We start from the raw sequence: 22,878 nt of genomic DNA on the forward strand, positions 1-22,878 counted from the left end.
AAATTGACCTACAAGTTACAACCTATATCCGAACAGATACTATTATGAGAAAATGTCAAGTATCGCGGTTGCCAAGCGTTACTACGACAACTATGTTTCCATGGCTGATGAGGATAATTTGGCTCCCGAAAAGCTTGCTGAACTGAAGAACTGTTTTGGTTCATTCGACAGAAACGGAGACGGCACTATTTCAGCCAACGAGTTTCAAAATGCTCTTATCCGGATGAACATATACATTCCAGCTGATGTACAGTTTTCTTTTAAGTTTATTCTATTACTTGAGGCACCGTTTTTGTCATTAATAATGTAATGTCAACTGTACAATAGCTTAATTCAAAATCTAAAATTTATGATATGAGATTATTTCTAAACATCCAATAACCGTGTCAGGAGATAAAGGGCATAATAGAAGAGTACGATGTGGACGGTAACGACTCGTTAGATTTCTCAGAGTTCCTCATGCTAACAGCCAAACTCGACCCCAGAATAGGTCAAGAGATCGAGATCAACAAAGCTTTCAAACTGTTCGACAAGGACAATGATGGATATATCACCAGGTTTGTCGAGCTAGAAAGGTTCATAAATAGACTTAATTTATTATGTTTGGGAACATTATTTGAAATCTGTTGATTATGTTTCGAGGGTCATACGTTTCCACTTTTGGGAGTTTTAAAGCGAAAGGATATGAACCTCTTGTTGTTGGTATTACGTACAGTTTACACTGACCACAGGGTTGAGTTGGTGGATGCTCTGCGAAGGTTCGGGATCAATGTAAGCCAAGACGAGGCAGATGACCTATTTAACATTACCGACGACAACTCAGACGATCTGATCAACCACACAGAGTTCAAGAATATTTTATACGACGCCGTGCCGCCTTCATCCGTCCCGCTAGGAGGTAATTATCCAGACGTTTTGATGCAGTATTACTGTTTGGTCATAAATGTACATCGAAATTATTTCAAATATTTGACTCCCACAAATGCTACGACACTATCTCAGGGCAAACTAAACAACATCTCTCAGGTCACCCAGGACAGATCTCACCCGGAAGCAGGTCCCCAAGAGGAACCAGAAGTCCTAACGGACTTGATCCTAAAGGAGCAAGGAGTCCTAGTGGAGCCAGAAGCCCTAAGAGATCTCGCAGTCCTGAACTAGCTGCTAATATTGCATCATAGAAACCTTTATCTATCGGATGAAAACTCAGGACCATCTTGTAGCAAGGAATACAACGGCGACTGTTCATATTATCATATCTTGAATAACTTACAGGGCCGTGGACTGGATGTTTAGACAAATGCACATTGCACAGTGTGCATTGTGCACCATCAATCAATCATGGGCTCGAATGGTACACGTATTATAAGTAAAAACCCTACAATCTCTTGAATGAAGAACCAAACATGAAGGTTGATACTAATATTACAATTTCTTGTTAGAAAAGGTCTGATGCACTGATCAGTTTTACCTTCACAACTACCAGTAAAATGCTGTGAGAAATTTACAGGGCATAATATATAATAAGTTATCGATTGGGTGTAATAGGGGCATTTAATTTGAGTAAACTCTTGATTGCTCCTGTACACATGTCTAAGATATTTTTGAAACATGAAGCTTAAGTATGATGCGTAATTATCATAAATGCTGTTGATATATAAATAAGTGATGAAATTGTTATATTGAATTAATTTATTCCATTTGTAACCAATTAAAAAGATGTATTACTTATTTTCCTGAAAAACCCTCATCCAATCTCTGAAGAGAAGCCTTTTTTCTATGACAGCAAACCAATGGTTGGTATAAATGTAGTTAAAATAAATATCCGGTACAATAAAAAGTATGATACACAAAACAAATAGGCCACGCCGAAAGTCTGGGTTATTAAATCGATAAAATAATTGTCTGAATTGCTGTGAGCCGTCAAAATCCCAATTGCCTTCAATACAGGAGAAAAATCACGAATTATGTAAGTGGATCAACTGCATACCGCACATTTTGAAATGTCAATAAAAAAGTAGGATGAAATGCTCAGGGCATTTTAGTGCTCCGAGTTTTTATCAAGGTCATTATGAAATCTTTTAGGTACAACGATCATACAACGAAGTAACAAAACTACTTCACTCAAATCGAAAACCGGAAACTCTCAATGCCTCAAATTACTGGCACGAGCACAAAAACATAATCTTTGATATTGAAAATGGCAAATCAAGTTGCCTGAAATCAATCTACATCTATAACTCCTCTAAAATCACAAATAACAGCCGTTTAAACTCTACAAGACCAATTGTGTCGTATCAGATGTTAATAAAGTTTGACAGATTAGTGGAAGTTTGTCTTTTGTTTCATTGAAAAAGGTCTTTTCAATTATTCATTAATAATATTTCGTCAATATTTGGCCGTACAAATTACAAAATTACACGCCCTCGCTTGACTGTGTCATCTTCCCCTCCGTATCAAATTAACTCATCAGCTTTAAGTTCATCACCTCTGAAATTCAAGGAAGTTACTTTTAGTTATGGTGTCACCTAATCCCCAATCTACCTCATTAGAACCAGTTTTTATTTGTTTTGACAGTATAGTAGACAGGGATTCAATCGCACATTCGGTTGCTGCTAGAAGTAGATTGGGTAATACGGATCACCTCCAAGTAACAGAGTAAACCAATGTTTCTTAATTAATCAATCACGTAAAATCAATAACAATTAAATAATTCCACACGGCTATATTCACCTGTCGGTGTCTAGAGAGGATTGTGCGCACATCATTACAGAATCTCAAGCCGTCTAGGAAAGGCAAAAGATTTAGAAGCCATGTATCCGATCGGTCCTTCGTCCACGTTGGAACCGCGATGGCATTATCTGAGTAATGTTTATCGTGTGAGCCCTCGAGCTAAATGATTATACCATCTTAATCAACGTTCAACATGTAAAATATGACACACCAAACAGAGTTAATTTAATTCTCTAAGATGTGGTAGTGCAACTTCCCTCGTTTTAATGCAGCGTAAGTAGGAATTTTGAAAGACAAGTGTCTGTAATTCAGTCTAGTGGGAAATATGAACGAATACATAAATATGCCATATAATTTGTTGACATAATCGTGCGATATTTATGGTAATATTTGTTTGTTATTTTAGGGGCAATGGCACGATGCCCAGTCGCGCGCCGCGCTCAACCTGGACTCTCAAATGTGAGCTTGCTTCAACTTTCTACTTATCAATTTCTTCAAAACTAGCAATAGGAAAACTAGATGATTAACAGCTGCTCTTTTGTGTCACATTTGGTCAGGAGTGTCCAACAATCGATTTCCTGGTACGTCAGAGTTAAAATTAGCCTTCTTTAAGTTTCCGATACAATAACAGCTGTTATTGCATGCCTGATTCGTAAAATAATGAACAAAATTGAACTTTTCCTCCGTAGAAATGCAGATTTGGGTTAAATGTTTTCAGGGTCTTTAAAGCAGGTTTCAAATTAGCAAGTTTCAATTCGTAGCGAGGGCTTTGTTTGTATTTTCTCAATTTCATTCACCATAAGTTAAATTCTGCTGATCGTCTCACGTTTAAAATTTGTTAGCGAAATAATGCATTCACGAGGTTAGATAACAGTGCCGGCCCTAAATATAAAGATTTATATATTTTGTAGATATCCCAAATTTGTTTCTAAATAGGAAGTAAATATTACGGGCTACATCTAGACCACTCATTTAAACAAGCCGGCCAGAGATTATGTCATCTAGATGAGTAGACACGGTTAGTATACAGTTAGTACAGTGTTTAGTATTTAGTAAGTCAAATCATGTCATCCCGTTCAACTAGCGAGGCTTCTCATCAGGGTGAAATTGGTGTGATAATCGGTAGTCCCGGGATATAACTTTAAATACAACAAACAAAACTTACGTATGAACAAACCTGGATAGTTTTTATAAGCTGAAGGGGAATTATCGATGATAAAAACACTTGACAAGTCCGATTTGATCATGGTTAGATCTTTTGTGTATTGGCTGGTGGAGTCCAGCACACAGTGCTGAAATATATTATATTTTATGGATTTGCGGGGATAAATTTATACTTTGTTGGTTCAAATCAAATCAAATAATAATGACATAAAAATCATCACACGTCATGGTTGAGTTACAAATAGTAAGACAATCCTTTAAATAGGCTTTATGGTTTATTTTAAATAATCAAAACTAGAAACGCGAACGGTAACAGGATGATTCCTAGACACCCTTTCCTGACAAGCCTACTACTCCTGAATACAGTGCAGAAAACTCTAACTCGATAACTGACTGGTGCAGTCAAGGAAGTGGTCCGCAGATTGCGTGATGACCGTGAAGATGCCTACTTCTAAACTTCAAAATAGGTAGCAATCCTAGCCATGTAAATACACTAAATGTTTATGATATGAAAATCCCGCCACTTTTACAAAAAGAACCGTATGTTCCACATTGGAACAGAGCCAAATATTCAGATACCAGGTGCTAGATTAGCAGGTGTCTGGTTATAGTATTTCATCCTTTAAACCGGAGAGTATTTACAAGAACTAATTATAATTCTTAGTGTGCCAATTTGGGGTGGAATAACCTGCACAAAATGGAACAGTCTGCCAAAACAGTATCGCGTTGCATAAATTGCATTTATTTGGACCTGAGCTGAGTTTTATCTTTTACGGTTGTGCGGTTTTGTGACGTCATTGTTCATTAAAGCCCAGTCATGGGTTTTTGTGAAAGAAACAGTTCGTGTTACAAGAATTACTCGTTACATTGGTTCAATAAATCTAGATAAGGATTTCGACTTAAGATGCAATTGAAAAGTTGTTATGTAACAGATTACCTGTGAGCATCCACTGAACCCAAAAGTTTTGGGCAAAGACTAAGACTCACTAAATCCGCAAGATATATCCGGTGGTAATTGTTGTCACTAAAAATACTTTTACCACATCAGTCATCAGGTCATATTGCATAACTGCACGCTTACTTACAGCTTAAATTGCAATAATATTTGTATGTAAACAACAACAGTTACCATAGCTACGACAATAATAGACAAAGTATAGGATGGTAATTGGTAATGGAATGTCGATTTTTAAAATTCCTACATCAACGATCTCAGAATTATCTTTAAATGAACCAGCTTATGAAATCGTAGACAAATAAATTCAAAACTATTTTTAAGTGATTTAATTACAATTTCGAGGTTTAAGATCAGTCAGTTCATTGCAGCTGAACTGCAAAGTGTTCTGCAAAAGGTTTAAACTACAGACTAATACGGTTATTCCACAGAACCGTTAAACACTCCTATAATCAGATAAAGTTTAGTGGTCACGTACTTTAAAACTTGTGTTACATTTTTAGTTGGGCAGGTTTTCCTGGCTTGTGAAGGGTGGGGCTATGTATAGTACTATGTAGGGAGGGGGAGGGGGGATGATTTGTTGCTTTAGATAATTCACATTACACGTCATGTATAATGTATATTGTATAAATGTGGATCTTAATTGGAACTGCAGTGGAAACTTATAACTTGAGACGAAAAGGTCTTTCTACAGTAAATCACAAATTTCTATTTTACACCAAAAAACGTACGATTTTGTGAGGCGTGTTACCGTGTGTCGCCTCAGGCGTGTTAGCAGTTAGGTCACAGCTATTCTCATGAGCTTTATCGTTATTAACATCATAAAATATATTATATCTACATCAACAATTCTGTTGTAAGACCTCAGTCCCGATTCAGTTAGAATCAAATAAGGGTAAATAATTACTGATAAGATAGTCAGATAAGATAGAGGCCTTGAAATTACAGAAGCCTAAAATTACAGACGCTGATATTGTTCTCCGTAATATATGGAATTTTGACCAGCTCTGTAGTCTGTAGCAATAAAATAAACATCTTGGTGAGTGTAAGTGTAAGTGTTATCATATCAGCTATACGTGATTTAAGGACAAATTAAAGTACAACTTCTCTCGAAAGAGCAAAAAAATCCGGTAACCATATGTTATAAATTTTACTTGTCTTAATAATTACCTGTCTAATTACCTATAATAATTATAATAATTACCTGTCTAAAATAGCGTCTCTGAAAAATTCCGCGTTTATTATCTAACACGTTTATTACTTGCTGGCCGTATTTCTGAAAGAAAATATCAATTTAGAATGTCAATAACTTAACACAAATAACAGTATATATTACCTTTAATAAATTGATCAAATTACGAATTGATAAATCTGTATCGTTAGTCGTTACAAGCTTGCATGATATGCAGTTAAGCTTCCTCTATGTGATTAATCAGTTGTTGTATGTATAATTGAGTTTGGAGTGTACAATGTATACTGCTTATTATCCAACAAATGATCATCAATACAATGTATACATTGATTAAAATAAGAGATTGAACAGAAAAATACGGGTTGAATAAATTTAATTCATGCAAATCTCAAGATTTCTTAAAACCTCAAGTTAAACCTTAAATATAATATAATCAGTCCGATACTGAATTATAAGTCTGGTTCTAAATGGAAGGCCTAACATTTTTAAAATTAGTTTCTACTCGCTAGTTGCATAGTGTGTGGTATTCTACCCAAATTACCCGAATAGTCGTGCAATGTGTATTGGTGGTTCTATATATAACTGTATATAAGTATATCTGAACCATTTGAAGCCCTTTAATTTGTCCGCCTTTCCGGCAAATATATATTTATATACAGTTGCTGTAACATGTACAGTCTATACTGTACAATACATGTTTATATCGAGGAAGCGTGATGTTTAAAGTTAATTCATCCCAACTTGTAACAATACTGATTAATCAATCCGAGATTTGACCCACCACGATCTCCAAAACCTACCTCAATACTGGCCGTATATACCACTATGTCGTACCACTGCCGTACCTGAAACAAAGCAACATTATTACAACCATGCATTATACAATATGCAGTAGGCTACTGTGTACATCTATTTGCACGGTTTACAGGTGTTTGTAATGGTGGGGAGGTGGTGCACGATTGTTTGCAATGTGCTAATGATCGGGGATCAACGCTGCAACCTCACAAGCTGGAGGCTAATACATTGGTCACGACAGACTTGCATCGCCTCCCCGTGATCAAAGTCATGTTTTTCTCAAACGTGAGAGCTGGGGCCCGATAAAACAAAGTGTCACTGGAGTATACAATATAGTCCGGTCCAAAACACGGTTACGAAACACACACATATACAATAAATACATTTGCTATCGTTACGATAGCCAGTTATATCTTATTATAGTTTATACACAACATTGTATGAGTGTATACTGTGACGGTAGGGGGCAACCATTTTGATCACAAGCATACACACACAGACAGACTGGTACACAGGGTACACACAGACTGGTACACACAGACTGGTACACAGGGTACACAGTACACACAGACTGGTACACAGGGTACACACAGATTGGTAAACAGGGTACACACAGACTGGTACACAGGGTATACACAGACTAGACTGGTACACAGGGTACACACAGACTAGACTGGTACACAGGGTACACACAGACTAGACTGGTACACAGGGTACACACAGACTAGACTGGTACACAGGGTACACACAGACTAGACTGGTACACAGGGTACACACAGACTAGACTGGTACACAGGGTACACACAGACTGGTACACAGGGTACACACAGACTGGTACACAGGGTACACACAGACTGGTACACAGAGTACACACAGACTGGTACACAGGGTACAAACAGACTGGTACACAGGGTACAAACAGACTGGTACACAGGCCAGGGTACACACATTCAGACCATACCTCAACAGAAACAAGTACTGCAGACCCCTAGTCTTGGTAAACTTACAGGAAACTAGTTTTTACTTACCACGTCTAAGAAATAGTCCACGTGTGGTCGCTTATTGACATAGAACTTAACTGGTTCATGTCCTCGTTCTATCTCTACCTGAAGTTATAGTTTATTTATTTACTTTTTAATTTAGTTTACATATTATTTAAGTTGTTTGGGTTTTAATAAACGTGAATTAGCATGGATAATAGTGCGGAATACAGTATGGTTGTGTTCTATACATGATCTGAGAGGCTGATCAACTAATTAATTGACTGAGGACAAAACTTAATTCCTCAGAGACAAATGTGCATCGCCTCCCCGATTATGATCCATTCTCATCTGTCTACTGATTTCATTTTAGTACTGTTTAAAAAAAACGAGATCAAACGTGGGTCAGCTTTTGTCTGGAATTTGAAGATTTATAAATGTTTGAAGATTTATCGCTACAGTCCATGAAACAACGGAATTGTTTTACAAGCGCCAAGTTTTGCACACGATATTTTACTATAGGTGACATGCAGCAAATATATATAATATATATCTGTAGTACTCAATTGGAGGTTTGATACGTGAAGAACCATATCTTAATTCTGACTGGTTCCTCGCTAAACATCTGACGTCTCATTGGTTTAGGAGATAATATATCACGAATGTGAGTGCTTCCTTCATCTCATTTAACATTGTAATACATCGTGAGTTCAACACATCGATGACATGATATTGAGGAAGCCATTTGTGAGACTTGGACAATAGTACAGTTTACAGACTTTTACATGCTCCGACATATATGGTAAGTCAGCAACTTTTGTACAGAAAAGATATTGTATGTTTTGTAAGCTGCGTTTCGAGAAAAAGAGGGCTTAAACTGACATGTGAAGTGCTTCACTAGTCAAATCTTTTATTTATAAACATAAATTTACTATATTATGCTCTTTTTACGAAGCATTTTTCAGACATATCCGCTGTTCATTTTATTATGTCATTCTATGTAATATTACGGATATTAATCATAACTATAAAGAAGACACGCATCATTATTATCAGTTCAGTCATGCATGACGAAAGTAGTTTTAAAACCTCAGAAAAGGAACCACATGTTATTTTACAATGAACAGGAAATCTCTAACAGGAAATTCACTGCACTGTTCACGTGATTATAACATTACAAACAAGAACCCTCCAGGTAAGCACCATTCCTACAACCACTGCTATTTATCTGTTATTAAAATGACCAATTTCACAGCTGTTCAGATGATCATTCCTTAAACCATTACCACACTGAGCCTCAAAACGGTAGCACTAAATTTCTTGTTGCAGAAAATCATATTATGAGTTAGGTTGGGCAATTGAACGCAATTATTACAATTCCTTTCAAATTCATCAGTAAAATAGAGAGAGAGAGAGAAGGAGAGGAGGGAGGGATGGAGGGAGGGAGGGAGGGAGGGAGGGAGGGAGGGAGGGAGGGAGGGAGGGAGGGAGGGAGGGAGGGAGGGAGGGAGGGAGGGAGGGAGGGAGGGAGGGAGAGAGTCGGTTATCCTTTTAAATTAAATCTTATTATTAAATGTTCAGTTTGACTCAGAGCAATTCAAGTGTTTACAAGGCTGTATATTATAATATGATAACAGGTGTCCACATCAATTATAATAGTTACATAATACATATATAATGCATTAAGTTTTGGGAAATACATACCACCAAATTTTCAACTGTAAACAGTCTGTACGTGTCGTGTGTAGATTACATCACATTACACTAACTTGCACTTGGCATAACATAAATTGGAGATACCTTTGGCTGCAATTAGATGTGTCAATTAAGACTTTCTGCTCTTATTACTGTACACAAAGTATACCGTCGGAATGGTTTTGAAGGAGTAAATATAATAACATATAGGTAATATATATGTGTTATATTTTCTAAATTTGGTACTCACTCTAAGCACGAAGTCTGGTTGTGACTGTGGTCGTATTAAATAGCTGAAAGAGAATTGAATAAGTGATTACCCTATTTTTTTAGAGACCTTATATTATGATGTTTGTCATTGTGCTGATATAAAACAAAATCACTCAGCATACATCTTTGAACGTGAAGAAAATTTGACAGTTAAGTATATGAAAAAAAATAATCCAAAGCGTTAAACAAATTATTATGTAGTCGTTCTTTTAAAGAAGAATGAAGCCAGTTCTTCTACTTACGGGTTGTTGTTCTGAGAGTGGACCAAAGTTTCGTCCAAATCTAAGACTAAAACTTTCCGCCTTACTTTTACTGAAATTGTGGTAAGAGAGTTAGTACCTAATCATTAATAGTTGCTGCTTTAAGTAACTTACTTTGTGTTTATCTTAGTATCCAATATCCATAGCTTACAAGAATGGTACACAATGTGTGGCTGATAAAATGATCAAAAATTACTTTCCTTATTAAAGCACATGAAAATTATGTGTTACAGCTGCTGGAGACAAATTAGAAAAAACCGATATCTTAGGAATGCTAGGTCGGATTTTGACCAGATTTAGCCTTTATATTATATATCTAATTTTAATGTAAAATATTTCAAATAACACAGTCAAACTAGTGTAGTCTACTACTTACAAAGTCGCTCAAATCCCCAAGGTTGCTCCAAGGGAATAGATTCATATTTAACTGCTTGGTATTCTAAGGTCTGAAAGATGTTCATTATTAGTTTAGAGATAAAATACTGCATTTAAATACTGCACCAGAGATGAGTGACTTGCTTTTGGTACAGAACCATTTCCATATGTAAAAAGGATACAAGATAACTATACTGCTGATCACTGACCTTGACATAAAGACTTCTGATAACATTGTAGATAAGCTGTATTCCCCCAAACAAAATAATGAAAAATCCCTTTACAAAACACAATACTCTCATAGTGAATTTCCTTGCACTGTCATACCTTGAATAAAGATAATTTAGTGTACTTGTTAGGATGAATTTGAGGGGGGAGGTCCTTTACAAACATTATTATTAAATCTAAAATAGCTAATAATTTAATAAATTATTAACAGGCCCCTTAACGTGGGCAATAATATACGCTTTATAAATTATATAAACAAATTGTAGTCTATTTTCCCAATGTTGTTAATTGTCTCTTTAGATCTGTTTTGGTCTTTCGTGGGAGTTCCCACATTTGTTGGTTGAGAATGCTCAACATAACATACATGATGCTTGACTGCTTTATTGACCCGGACAGGCACCGGGGGCAGACATCCCAACACCAGTGCGTTGGAACGTGCGTTACAAACATGCTAGAAATTACATTCTTGAAAATTACAATTGATCGTTACAGTCATCTGAGTAGTGAGTAGCTAGTGCAACTTTTAAAAAGTTTGAAAGGCCAAATACAATGCACTACAATTTTACTCAATAGATTTATCTAATCTAATCTAATCTTTTGTTCAAAATATCTTGCAATCCCAAAACTAACTTTCATTTGAGGAAAAATGAACTTTAATATTATTTTTGAAAAGGTCATTCAAACAATATATATTATATACTGGTAAGCTCAACAATGGTCACTATTCAACACCATGATTAGATATATATATATTTATACATCAATTGATAAATTGAATAAAACAGTAAAAATTACAAAAATCCGAGCAAAATTTATAACAACCAAATTGTGAAGACATTATTATTATATCGGGTCTCAATAAGAGGTCTCGACTGCCTAGGCATCAAACCTTGGCAATCGGTAATTTTCCTCTGGCCCGGAGTCAGCTGACCCTAGGGACCAGAGGATAAAGGCGTAGAGACTGTGTGTATCTACAAAAGTGGTTGTTTTTACAAGAGACAGGGCTTGCAACGCAAGGGAAGAAAAACGGGAGAAACAAACACAAAATGCATATTAAATGACTTAGAAATTCAAACAATCCTACACTACAATAAATGTTTATTACATAATTATAATATGTTGTATAAACAAGAAACAGGGCTTGCAGGGCAAGAGATGGGACACATAAGAGCTGGCCACAGAGTGTATAATACAGTAATTCAGCAAACACCTATTACTAATACTGAAAACTGAATCACAAATTATCACAATAATTACAAGAATATATGAAATACTAAACACAATTTTTATACAAGAAACAGGGCTTGCAGAGCAAGGGAAGAAAAACAAGAGAAATAACTGTAACAATTGTATATCACAAAGTCCAGACGAAAATAATCTTTGCACAAATCTGGGAGTAAATTCAATACAGTATACTTAATAAATACAATAACTTTCCGATATGTACATTGATATGAGTTAAAAGTTGTATAAACTAGAGACAGGGCTTGCGGAGCAAGGGAAGAGATAAAAGAGGACCAGGCAAAAAGTATATATTACAGTTATACAGAATAAACTAAAACTGAAAGAAGTGTGTATTAAACACTCAATCAGATGTCCAAGACCATCCTGAGAATTCTGGCTGATCCAAGCAGAGCTGTCTTCTGAAGATTAGAGATGCTCAGATTGCAGTGGACTGCATCGAGGTGCTTACGAAAGTTTATGGTGACAGTTCCTAAAGCGCCTACCACCACTGGGACAATTGTAACCTTTCGTAAATTCCAGTTCTTCTTAATCTCTCTTTTTAGGTCTTGATAAGCTAGTATCTTATCTTGCTCTCTATCCAAGATCCGGGTATCTCCTGGGACTGCAACGTCGATGATGGTTGCTGCGTTGGTTACCTTGTCTACCAGGAGAAGATCCGGTCTGCAGTGCTCGATAACGTGGTCTGACTGGATGTGAAAGTCCCACAATAGCTTGACTTTTTCGTTCTCCAACACCTTCTCTGCTCGGTGTTCGTACCACTTTTTACTGCGTGGGAAGCCGTATTCCTTGCACAGACTCCAGTGCAATGCGGCAGCTACTTTGTCATGCCGACACTTATATTCTGTCTGTGAAAGTTTTGGGCACCCATTCAGTATGTGATCTATTGTCTCATAATGATTTCTGCAGAGTCTGCAGAGTGGAGAAGAGCCAGGTGTTTTGTCAATCTTATTCTTTACATAGTTAGTCCTAAGTGCTTGGTCTTGGGCTGCTATCAACAATCCTTCTGTCTCCTTCTTCAAGTCTTGTTGAGTGAGCCAGTTCCAAGAGGTTATCGGATCTGCTATACCCGTCATCTGCCTTGGAAACTGTCCGTGCATCACTTTAGTAGTCCACTTCTCCTTGCGTATTTCCTCGCGTTGTGTTCGGTCAGTATCTTTGTCTATCTCTTCACCTAAGAGTATCTTGTCTTTGACAAAGTAGTCCTTCAGAGCAATCAGTTCCGGGTCTCTACTCTTCATCACATAGGTGGTGAGTGCATTCTCCTCTCTCTTTACGACTTCCTCTATACTATGTAGCCCACGGCCACCCAGTTGACGGCTTACGTATAGCCGATCAACATCTCCTTGGGGATGATGAGCTCCATTTATCCTCATTAGTTTCCGGGTCTTGACGTCCAAGGCTTTGATTTCTCCAGCGTTCCAAGAAAGAATTCCAGCTCCATATCTTATCACAGGTACAGCCCATATTATTATTATTATTATTAAATCTAAAATAGCTAATAATTTATTAAATTATTAACAGGCCCCTTAACGTGGGCAATAATATACGCTTTTTAAATTATATAAACAAATTGAAGTCTATTTTTCCAATGTTGTTAAGTGTCTCTTTAGATCTGTTTTGGTCTTTTCGTGGGAGTTCCCACATTTGTTGGTTGAGAATCCTCAACATAACATACATGATGCTTGACTGCTTTATTGACCCGGACAGGCACCGGGGGCAGACATCCCAACACCAGTGCGTTGGGACATAGTGTTGGTCTGCTTCAGGACGTGTTAGATCCTAGAGAAGCCGCCATCCCCTCTACTGCTTTAGCTCAGCGGCAGCATGAGCCCTGGTTTCCTGCCACATTGGTACCTCTGAAAGTACAGAAAAGTGGTGGATTTCGGGGTCCAGGATACTCCCTCTTTGTTCTTTATGGTGGTAATATTTCTCTGAGATGTTTGCAGAGTCTTTATTTCATGATCTTTTTTCTTTTTTTTTAGTCGGATAAATCCTGGAGAGCATCATTTTGTCCCCAAAGAAATTCGACTCTCCTAATGAATGCTTTTTGTGTGCTGCTTTTTGTTAACACTTCATCTAGATAGGAATGTGAGTCTGCCCCACCCAGTTCTTCTTTCAGTTGCAGGTAACTGGTGTCTTGCACCTCCAGACACAATAGGAGCTGGTGTACGGGAGAATCAATGAAGCTGTTACAGAAACGACAGGCCTCACCACTGCCACCACCCATGATCTTTAGGATATTCGCAAAGAGTGGTGAGCTGCCGTGAATGTAGTCCATTATTCGGCTGTCCAGATTTTTACTCGTGTTGTGCCCGAATAAAAAGTTGTTTTTGTCTAGGAGCAGCCCACCGTTTTTGATCTTTGCGATCACACCGAGTATCTTGGTCTCCCTGTTGTTACTGACAGTTCTGCATTGCAGATTTGTTTCGATGCTGTCAATCCAGATCTTATTTTTGTAGCTCGTTATGTCTGCCTGAGTGTAATAGGCCAGATCCTTAAAATGTTGCTGTGTTAGGTCTATCATTCTGGTTCCGTGTGACTTATTTTCTTTCCAAAGGAAGTACTTTTTCAGTGACATTGTTAAGACATGAAAGCTTGGTATTCTGCTTTCATCAACTTGGTAGAGGGTAGCTGTAAGATTGTCACCATGTGTGAGTATTTTGCACATGAATTTAACCGAGAGAGCTTCGAGTTGCACATCCAGTGGTGGTAGGTGGAGAGCAAGTTCGGTTAATTCCCTTTGTGGGTTCAGGACTGATCCAGATATTTTTAGAATTATTTTATTCCAGAAGCTTTTAAATTGATTGAGACACTTGTGAAGCCAAATAGGTGCTGCGTAGAACAGTTTAGTGAGGACCATTGTCTTAAGGAGGAGAGTAAGGCTGTAAACGTTTAGACCGTAGTTGCGGTTAGTTGATTTTGTTATTAATCCCCACTTTCTTTTGCATTCTTTAAGTTTTTGAGACGCATGTTTCTTGAAATTGAGGTCCTCATCTACTATTACCCCAAGGACCTTCGTACTTTGAACGTAGTTGATGCTTTTCCCATTAATACATAATTCTGCAGGTTTCTGTTCTTCATTATAGGCTGCAGTTTTCAAGATTATTGCCTCTGTTTTATTTGTATCACAGTTCACTACTAGCTTGTTCTTGATGCACCACTTGCCGAGGTGGTCACATACCATCTGCATTTTTTCATGGCATCCGGAGATGTTCTCAAAGGAAATCATAAGTGTACCGTCATCAGCAAATTTGTAGCAGCTTAGATATCTTTTTACCTCTTCCGGGGTGTTGTGCGTCATGTCTGCTATGTAAAGGATAAAGAGGAGAGGTGAGAGTACAGCCCCCTGAGGTAGTCCAAATATTGTACATTTTCTATTTTCTCCTTTATAGTTGTTCACTTTTAGACATATCGTCCGGTTGAACAGGAAACTTCTCAGCACGTTAAGAATATTTCCTTGAATACCGAGAGTTGATAGTTTGACACATAGTGATGGAAGATGAACACTGTCAAATGCCTTTTCGAAGTCAAGGAAAAGCACTATACATGCCAGCTTCTGTCGTTTAACTTCCTCAAGGTTAGCCAGCATTCTGAAAAGATATCGCGTTGTTGATCTCCCTCCAATAAAACCTTCCTGATCTTCATCAAGAGTTCCCTCAATGTCCAGGAAGAGTCTCAATCTTTTATCTAGCACTCTTTCACAAATCTTTCCAAAGTTTGTTTTATTGAAATAAATTTTCGTGCACATACAGAATGAATGGTTAATAATTTAATTTATATGTAGACCAAGGTCTGTGCACGGGATGCTTCCTGAAAGAATCCAGTTCTTTTAGCGGGGCACCCTACCTAAAGCCAAATTGAGATATAATAATCATATTCCTAAGAAATAATCAGAAATCGAATACCAATCAAATAATATGATATATATGAGTAGTAACCATATTTACTATGCAAAATGCCCCAACCACATAGTGTAAATTTATATAGAATTCAAATTCCATATCATCATTAAACCTCAATACCTAGTCAATATAATAGCCCAAGCAAAATTAAATAACTTCTTATATACCTTACTGTCATACTACAAATTAATTAAACATTTGAAATCTGTTGACCAGAGAACAAATTCCAAGCCTAATGCAAGTGAAATAATTTAGATGCAATAATGAATGCCTAATGTGAGTATCATTTGTCAATGTCCTTGTAAAAAAGTCTGTACAAGAGATATGAGTAACTAATATAGAAGAAAAAACAGGAAGTTGTCGTCTGTTGTAAAATAAATAAAATATCTAGAATATAAATTAGAATATAAAATAACATTCAGTCAATGTGTCGTCAATAAACTGTACAATTATCAAATGTTAAAACTGGGTGATACAGTCACCAAAAATAAATACTAAGTATGATAAGTTAATAAATTAAATGTGGTCTATAAAACTACCACTAAGTATAATAGGTCAATAAATTAAAAGTGGTTTATAAAACTACCACTGTGGGAACCCCTTCTCCAGTTAAAACGTGTCAGTCATGTGCAAAATCAATCAGAATGGTAAGGTGGTAAAAAAGGGAATATCTTTTCGATACATCAATTATATATGCCTCAGATTTAAAAGAATTAGAAGTTAATTAGTTATCGTCGACTATGATTGCAGTGTAAAATTTTTCATATGAATTGTCGACGGTATAATTAGGGTCTGTTGTTATAGATGATAGTAGCTGTTTCTTATACGAATCACTAAAGCTTTTAACATCGGGCAGATTTCGTAGATCTGTTGGAACATTATTCCAACATTTTGCCCCCAAGTATTGAAAGTTTTTATGTGATGTTGATCTATTGACATAAAGGTTGCAGCTTTCGCCGCTCCTACTACCTCCTGATATGTAACTAAATTTGTTCATAAAGTTTGTAGGACAATTGTCATGGATGATTCTAAACATATAATTTGACAGATGGAGTTGTCGTCTAAGATGGAGTGGTAACCATTTCATGTCTCTATAAACATTAAGGCTGCTCTCTGTTTTTGGAACGTTGAGAGCTATTTTGGCTACCTTTTTGTACAGAGTGTCAAGTTCAGCAAGTTTTGTCTTGCCAGCTCTACAATAGATCGTGTCTAAATAATCGAATTGTGGCAACATGAGTGCATTGGCAAACATTTTCCTATATTTAATGGGTAGCAGTGCTTTACTTCTATACATGGCACCAATTCTCTTCATGACCTTCCTAATAATATAATCTACATGGCTTTTGAAGTTTAATTTACTATCTAGAATGAGGCCAAGATATTTTGTCTCTTTGCACTCCTTGATTGTGAAAGTTACCTCATTACAATCAATGGTTATTTCATCATGTTGGTCAACAGAATCAAACAATAGGAATTCAGTCTTATTTTCATTGAGTGATAATTTATTAACACTGAGCCATTTAAAGATTGTCATAAGTTCTATTTTCATGTTTATAAATGTGCTTCTGCAGGTTTGATCAAAGAATAGTGCACCATCATCTGCAAATAGAAAGGGCTTAGATAGGTTACAGGCATAAATGATGTCATTTATGAAGATACTAAATAATATAGGCCCAATGATGCTTCCTTGTGGTACACCACTCAGAACTTCTAAAAATGAGCTTAGATTGCCATTGATCCTAGTGCATTGATATCTACAAGATAAGAAGTTCTTAAACCAGGTTAAAGCAATGCCACCAATTCCATAATATGCCAATTTTTGAAGCAATATTTCATGATTCACTGTGTCAAAGGCCTTCTTAAGATCAAGAAAGATGATTCCTGGTTTATAAGACTTAGATTTACTCATATATATTTCGTCCATCAGATCGTACATCAGATAAGTTGTGGAGTGATTTTTCCGAAAGCCATATTGATGCCGGATGAAAAGTTTGTTCTCTTCCATGTAATCAGTGAGTTGCTTGCCGACAAAGTATTCTATAAGTTTTCCTATAAGTGGAAGGATGGATATTGGCCTGTAATTATTAGGATCATCTTTCATTCCTGCCTTATGGATGGGAGTTACTCTAGCTTTTTTACAAAGGGTTGGTACAACACCTGTATTAAGGCTCAGATTGACAATGTGGGTCAGTGGCTCAACTATGTGTGGTACAGCTTGCTTAAGTAAAAATAGAGGCACATTGTCATATGAGGCCTTGTCATTCTTGAGCGTTTCGACATACATTAGGATATCAGTTTCATTTATTTCTTGGAATCTATCAAATGAGATATTAGAAGTTCTAGGAGGTAAAAAATCAGTAAAACTAACTCTTTCAATATTGGGGGCCTGATTTTGTAATCTTGATCCAACATTTGCGAAATGAAAGTTAAATAGCTCAGGATCATTCTCATTGATAGTTTGACAATTAGTTGTACCAGGGGTCATATTTGATGCCAGTTTGATAGTTTTCCATATCCCTTTAAGATCATTCTTGGCACTTTTAACTTGTAGATCATCGATTACATTAGCCTTTTTGCAGGTTTTAGCTAATTTATTTCTAATATTTCTCTGAATCTTGTAGCAATCCCAGGCCTCATTACACTTTATACATTTGCTACATGTACCACATTCATTGCAATTTCCATTGTCTCTCTTATCCTTCTTTTTACGGAATTTCTTTAGAAGAAAATGTGTATGATTAATGGCATTTAAAAGTTCAGTAGAAGGTTTATGTATGAACTTTTCATGCCTTTCTATGGTCTTGCAAGGGAAGAAGGTTGCATATGCCTGTTCAATATGATGACAAAGGCCAGCAGTGATAGCTTCAACATCTGTACTTTCCAATAGTGGACTGTAATCAGAACAGGTATCTAGATAGTCTAAGAATTGTTTAACATTACGTTTACAATGATTTCTAATTTCAACCTTCTCAAATTTAGGAGCTATAGGTACTTTACAATCTATCTCACACATAATAGCTTGATGATCTCCTATACGTTCATCAAGAACAGAAGATTGGACAAAATCTGCATAACAGTTAGTGAATATTACATCAATAGTAGTCTGGGTAAAATTGTCTCCACGTTTAGCAACTCTAGTTATCCCTTGAATGGTTTGAACTAAATTGTAACATCTCAAGGTCATATCTAATTTTTTGTACTGGGTGGATGAGATATTATTCTGGTCAATGTTTATATCCCCAATCCAGATAACCTTTTTCCCATTCAATTTTTTCATGCAAAAATGAATGTATTCAATAAAGTTATCAACACTGCAATAATTTCCAGAGCGATAGAAGCAGCAAACATTGATCTTGCTATTCTTAAGCTTCACCCATAATGCTTCAATGTTATCAAGCTTACTATCCATAACTAATTCTGTGTAAGCTAGTTTTTTGTTTATCATTAAGCCACAACCACCCCTAGAACTGTTTGGCCTGTCGCATCGCATAAGGTTGAAGGAGGAAGGAATATTTATGGTGTCTGTGTCAATAGTATCATTTAGATTCATCTCATTTAGGGAAAGTATGTCTAATTTATGATCTCTAATAAGTTGGGAAAGTTCATTACTTTTAGCTAAATTGAGAAGCCCTCCTTGAATGTTACAATGACCAATGCAGAGGTTGTGAAACCTATCAGCTGCATTATTAAAATTTGTCATCTTGTGAATCTTATTAATTCACAATGGAATGAATAAAAGTTGTAAAGTTGTGTTTAAACTAAAAAACAGAATAAAAGCAGGTTGTATTTGTCTGGATGTCGTACTGTAAAAATAAAACTGATGGTAGGAGTGTTATGTCAGTAGTCAGCAGTATTCTAATGGTGTGCATGATACTTCAAGTGCCTTGCTAATTTAACTATGCCATAATCATTGAGATGGACATTATCCTCTCCATAACTACTAAAAAATGACGATTTTCTAAAGCCTTTCTTATCACTAAACAAGAAACGATTTGTCTCGGTTGAGAGCAGTTTTACATAGGTGTATTTTCTTTGCAGATTTGATATACACTCATTGATATCAGTTATAACCTTGTTTCTGGAGAAACTCTCCCGAGGTAATAAGTTAACAATTTTAATATCAGCTCCAGGTGCCCACTTGTGAAGGAAAAGTACAAGTTTTTCAATACAATTGTTTGTAAAGTCAAGAGCTCTAGCATCACCAGAAAAACTATCAGGGCACAGAAGTTTAGTCCTCATGTTGCGAGGGCTGTTCAGGATAGAGTCCACGTCATTTGTACCACACATAAGTACAATGCTTTTCACATTATTGGTATTAAGAGTGTCTTTTCTTACATCTGATTGAAACCGTTCATTGATTGCATTGGCTGTGGCACCAGGGTAGCTGAATACATGTGCCTCATGATGTTTGGACGATAGCTTTTCTCCCTCTAATTTGGAGAACATACTAGAGCTAATGTAGACACACAAAGATTTACCAGAATGTTCTATTGATCTAGTCTTAGGGACCGAGGGTTCAGTGTTCTTAACTTGACTGGAAACATCAGACAGAGTAGATAAGGTTGCGCTGCCATCAATTAGGCGCAGAGTAATGCTTATTCTCATGGTTTCAGACTTGTCCTGGATGAGGCTGTGTTCAAAGCTGGTCTGGGATTGTCTGGTCATATTCATTATGTCACCATGGGAGAGGGTGAGGTCAGCAATATGAGCTCTAAGTTTGGATCTGAAGCTTAGGACTCTAGTAGCCCCTAAAGAGATGGTGGAGATCATGGAGCCTGGTGAAATTGACCTCTCGTCATCCGAGTGAAAGGGAATTCCTTGCTGACCATTTCTATACTTGGTAATCATAGCACTATTGAATTTCAACTTTGGGAACTGTGATCGTAAGCGTTCTAAAATAGACTTTAGGTATGGATTGTCTGCTACTGGCCTTGTGTTATGAAAGCCTCCATTGTAAGCGTAGGGAAAGTCCCCGTAATATGCAACTGCCCTATTCTCAAACTTATGAGTATAGTGGGTTTCTATATCTAACTTGGCAGTGTCAACAAACTGAAAAACTCCTCGACTCAAATCTTGGTATGGATTGATAGAGTTGGTCACATCATTGTCACCATTTACAGAGTGTTTGGGATTTTCCAAATTGATAATTTCTGCTGAATGTTCACTGTCTTCTGCTAATTTGGATAGCTCTTGGGTTAACTCAGAAACAAGATGCGAGGATGACCTATTACTGAGGGGAACATTGATAGAATGTTCACAGTGATCAGGTACCTGGGGCAACACAGGGATAAGTGAACCATCGCTGAGGGGAACTTTGAGTGCACTGTCACTTTCTGATAATTGTTTATAGAGAAAAGAAATTTGCCGACGAAGACTATCATTCTCTCTTAATAGAGTTAAACAATTTGAACATTTATCAGTAGGACAAGAGCCGTTGCTGGGGAATTTAACAGAATTCCCTCGATATCTCAGATTGTAATGTCTTGAGCCAACTGGTATTCTAGACATAGTTTATCACAAAAAGATGCTACTGTTCGAAATTTAGTTAATGATTACAGTACCTTTGTAGCACTCCGGAGGATAAGGATAAGTGATGTCTGATAATCTTTAGGTGATAGGTGGGAGTAAACTGCTTTAAAAACCGATGTCTGATAGTCCTTAGGATGTCTTTAAGATAACTTTATCGTGCAACAACCATTTACATTGACATACAACCTGTAATGGTCGTTACATTTACCGAGGCATTAGTTCCCACTGGGGGTCCTCAATAAATGTAATAGATTTGTAGTGTTGTAATTAGTTTAAAACTAACTAAAGTAGGATGATATGGAAATCGGTCTATAAGCACCAGGTAACATGTAGCTGGATTTTCCTTCTTTCCTCAAGAATGTTACATCGGAAGATTTCCACAGCCATTTTCCTGTGCTCATACACCAGTTAAATATGATCTGCAAGACGTGAAGACAATTTGTTTTCATGTGTTTGAGGATGGTGGGGTGAATATTGTCTGCATCACATGATTTGTCATTTGTTTCTTGCCTTTCTATAGCTGATTTTATCTCGTCTATGGAAATATGGTTGTTCAGCGGATCATCTTCATTGTAACTACTTGCAGATTTGCTGCTAACATTCTTTAATTTACTGAACTCATTATTTACATGCATTTCGTGCTCTTGGTCATTGGGTTGGTTTTGAAGGTGTTTTCCTGTGAAGAAAGTATTAAATAACAGCTCTTCCTTATCTTTTTCAGATGTGACCAGCAAGTCACAGTCTTTGAGGTTGCAGATGAAGTTGTCAGTTTTGGCCCCAAAAACTCGTTTATATTTTCTCCAGAATTGAGTGCAGTCTTTGGTGTTTAGTGCTTCAACTCTGTCACGAATCCATTCATTCTTTTCTTTAATCAGCGCTTTTTTGAATGATTCAATGCTTTCAGTGAGTGTGGCCTTGTTTCTGGGAGTTGACCTTTGCTTGAATCTTTCTTTCGCTTCTAGAGCTTCATTAGATAGAGCTGTAAGTGCAGGACACCAATATGGTTTTGAATGAATGGATACTGTCTTCTGAGGGATGAACATTCGGTTAGCCTCCTGTATTTTATGTAATAACTGTTGCCATAGCTGATCCCCTTGGTTTAATAACTCTGGGGCCGAACGAAGATGTTGACAGTTAGTCTCGATTGCATTTGACCATCTTTTCCAGTCTGCATTTTTCCAGTCCATACACACTCTGGGGACAGTGTCTGATTTTGGAATCCCTCTGCAGATTTCTTGAAGCACCGGATAGTGACCTCTTCTTGGGGCACCTGAAAATAATTCAACATCTTTATCCATCCACTGATTTCCCAACTTTGAGATGATGGGGCCTTCGGCTAACACTAAGTCAATAACACTTCCTCCATTTGTACAGACAAATGTGCAGTCGTATGGCGAGCAGAGAGTTAGGGTTTCCTTTTCAACGTAGTCTAGAAGCTTCTTTCCTCGCTGCGTGGTAACATGATCTCCCCAGTCATGATGTCTTGCATTAAAGTCTCCATATGTGAGAAGAGAGTTGAATTTATATTTAGCCTTATATTCTCTTGCTTTATCAATGT

The 22,878-nt window shown here is 36.9% G+C and overlaps 5 protein-coding genes across 7 annotated transcripts in view; 2 read left to right on the top strand and 3 right to left on the bottom strand.

Annotated features, from left to right (window-relative positions):
• LOC134820570 (uncharacterized) overlaps positions 1-22,878 on the bottom strand; it is a 119,439-nt gene that overhangs the window by 89,823 nt on the left and 6,738 nt on the right. Inside the window, exon 1 of one of the 3 annotated variants that reach the window (XM_063831025.1) lies at positions 21,555-21,579. The exons of the other annotated variants lie outside the window; for them this stretch is intronic. The gene's annotated coding sequence lies outside the window, so the exon portion shown is untranslated. Of the gene's footprint in view, positions 1-21,554; positions 21,580-22,878 lie in introns of those variants that run through there. 3 annotated transcript variants of the gene reach the window in all.
• The window catches only part of LOC134820569 (frizzled-2-like), an 88,774-nt gene that overhangs the window by 59,162 nt on the left and 6,734 nt on the right, over positions 1-22,878 (bottom strand). The gene's annotated exons all lie outside the window — the stretch shown is intronic.
• Positions 1-22,878, top strand: part of LOC134820573 (arrestin domain-containing protein 17-like) — a 68,827-nt gene that overhangs the window by 24,462 nt on the left and 21,487 nt on the right. The window lies entirely within an intron of this gene.
• LOC134820575 (uncharacterized) lies at positions 41-1,266 on the top strand. Its single transcript, XM_063831030.1, has 4 exons — positions 41-247; positions 391-557; positions 732-898; positions 1,027-1,266. Exons 1-4 carry the CDS (start codon positions 53-55, stop codon positions 1,176-1,178), a joined length of 681 nt encoding a protein of 226 aa, XP_063687100.1. The 5' UTR covers positions 41-52; the 3' UTR covers positions 1,179-1,266.
• Positions 1,795-21,578, bottom strand: LOC134820574 (CTD nuclear envelope phosphatase 1A-like). The gene is made up of 11 exons (XM_063831029.1): positions 21,554-21,578; positions 10,626-10,742; positions 10,418-10,487; positions 10,024-10,093; positions 9,762-9,804; positions 7,865-7,942; positions 6,842-6,886; positions 6,054-6,125; positions 3,908-4,022; positions 2,731-2,858; positions 1,795-2,487 (listed from the first exon to the last, which is right to left on the bottom strand). Exons 2-11 carry the CDS (start codon positions 10,716-10,718, stop codon positions 2,482-2,484), a joined length of 720 nt encoding a protein of 239 aa, XP_063687099.1. The 5' UTR covers positions 10,719-10,742; positions 21,554-21,578; the 3' UTR covers positions 1,795-2,481.

Source organism: Bolinopsis microptera, chromosome 9 (genome assembly GCF_026151205.1).
Source record: "Bolinopsis microptera isolate Bmic1 chromosome 9, MBARI_Bmic_1.0, whole genome shotgun sequence".
NCBI classification, from domain to species: Eukaryota; Metazoa; Ctenophora; class Tentaculata; order Lobata; family Bolinopsidae; genus Bolinopsis; species Bolinopsis microptera.

Excerpts from the sequence above, each read along its gene's own strand:
- LOC134820575 (XM_063831030.1), top strand. The coding sequence starts at position 53 with ATGTCAAGTATCGCGGTTGCCAAGCGTTACTACGACAACTATGTTTCC. Across the intron at positions 248-390 it reads ACATATACATTCCAGCTGAT|GAGATAAAGGGCATAATAGA; the intron begins GTACAGTTTTCT and ends TAACCGTGTCAG. Across the intron at positions 558-731 it reads AATGATGGATATATCACCAG|GGTTGAGTTGGTGGATGCTC; the intron begins GTTTGTCGAGCT and ends CACTGACCACAG.
- LOC134820574 (XM_063831029.1), bottom strand. The coding sequence starts at position 10,718 with ATGAGAGTATTGTGTTTTGTAAAGGGATTTTTCATTATTTTGTTTGGG. Across the intron at positions 6,126-6,841 it reads TATATACGGCCAGTATTGAG|AAATACGGCCAGCAAGTAAT; the intron begins GTAGGTTTTGGA and ends ATTTTCTTTCAG. Across the intron at positions 2,859-3,907 it reads AGCTTATAAAAACTATCCAG|ATAATGCCATCGCGGTTCCA; the intron begins GTTTGTTCATAC and ends AACATTACTCAG.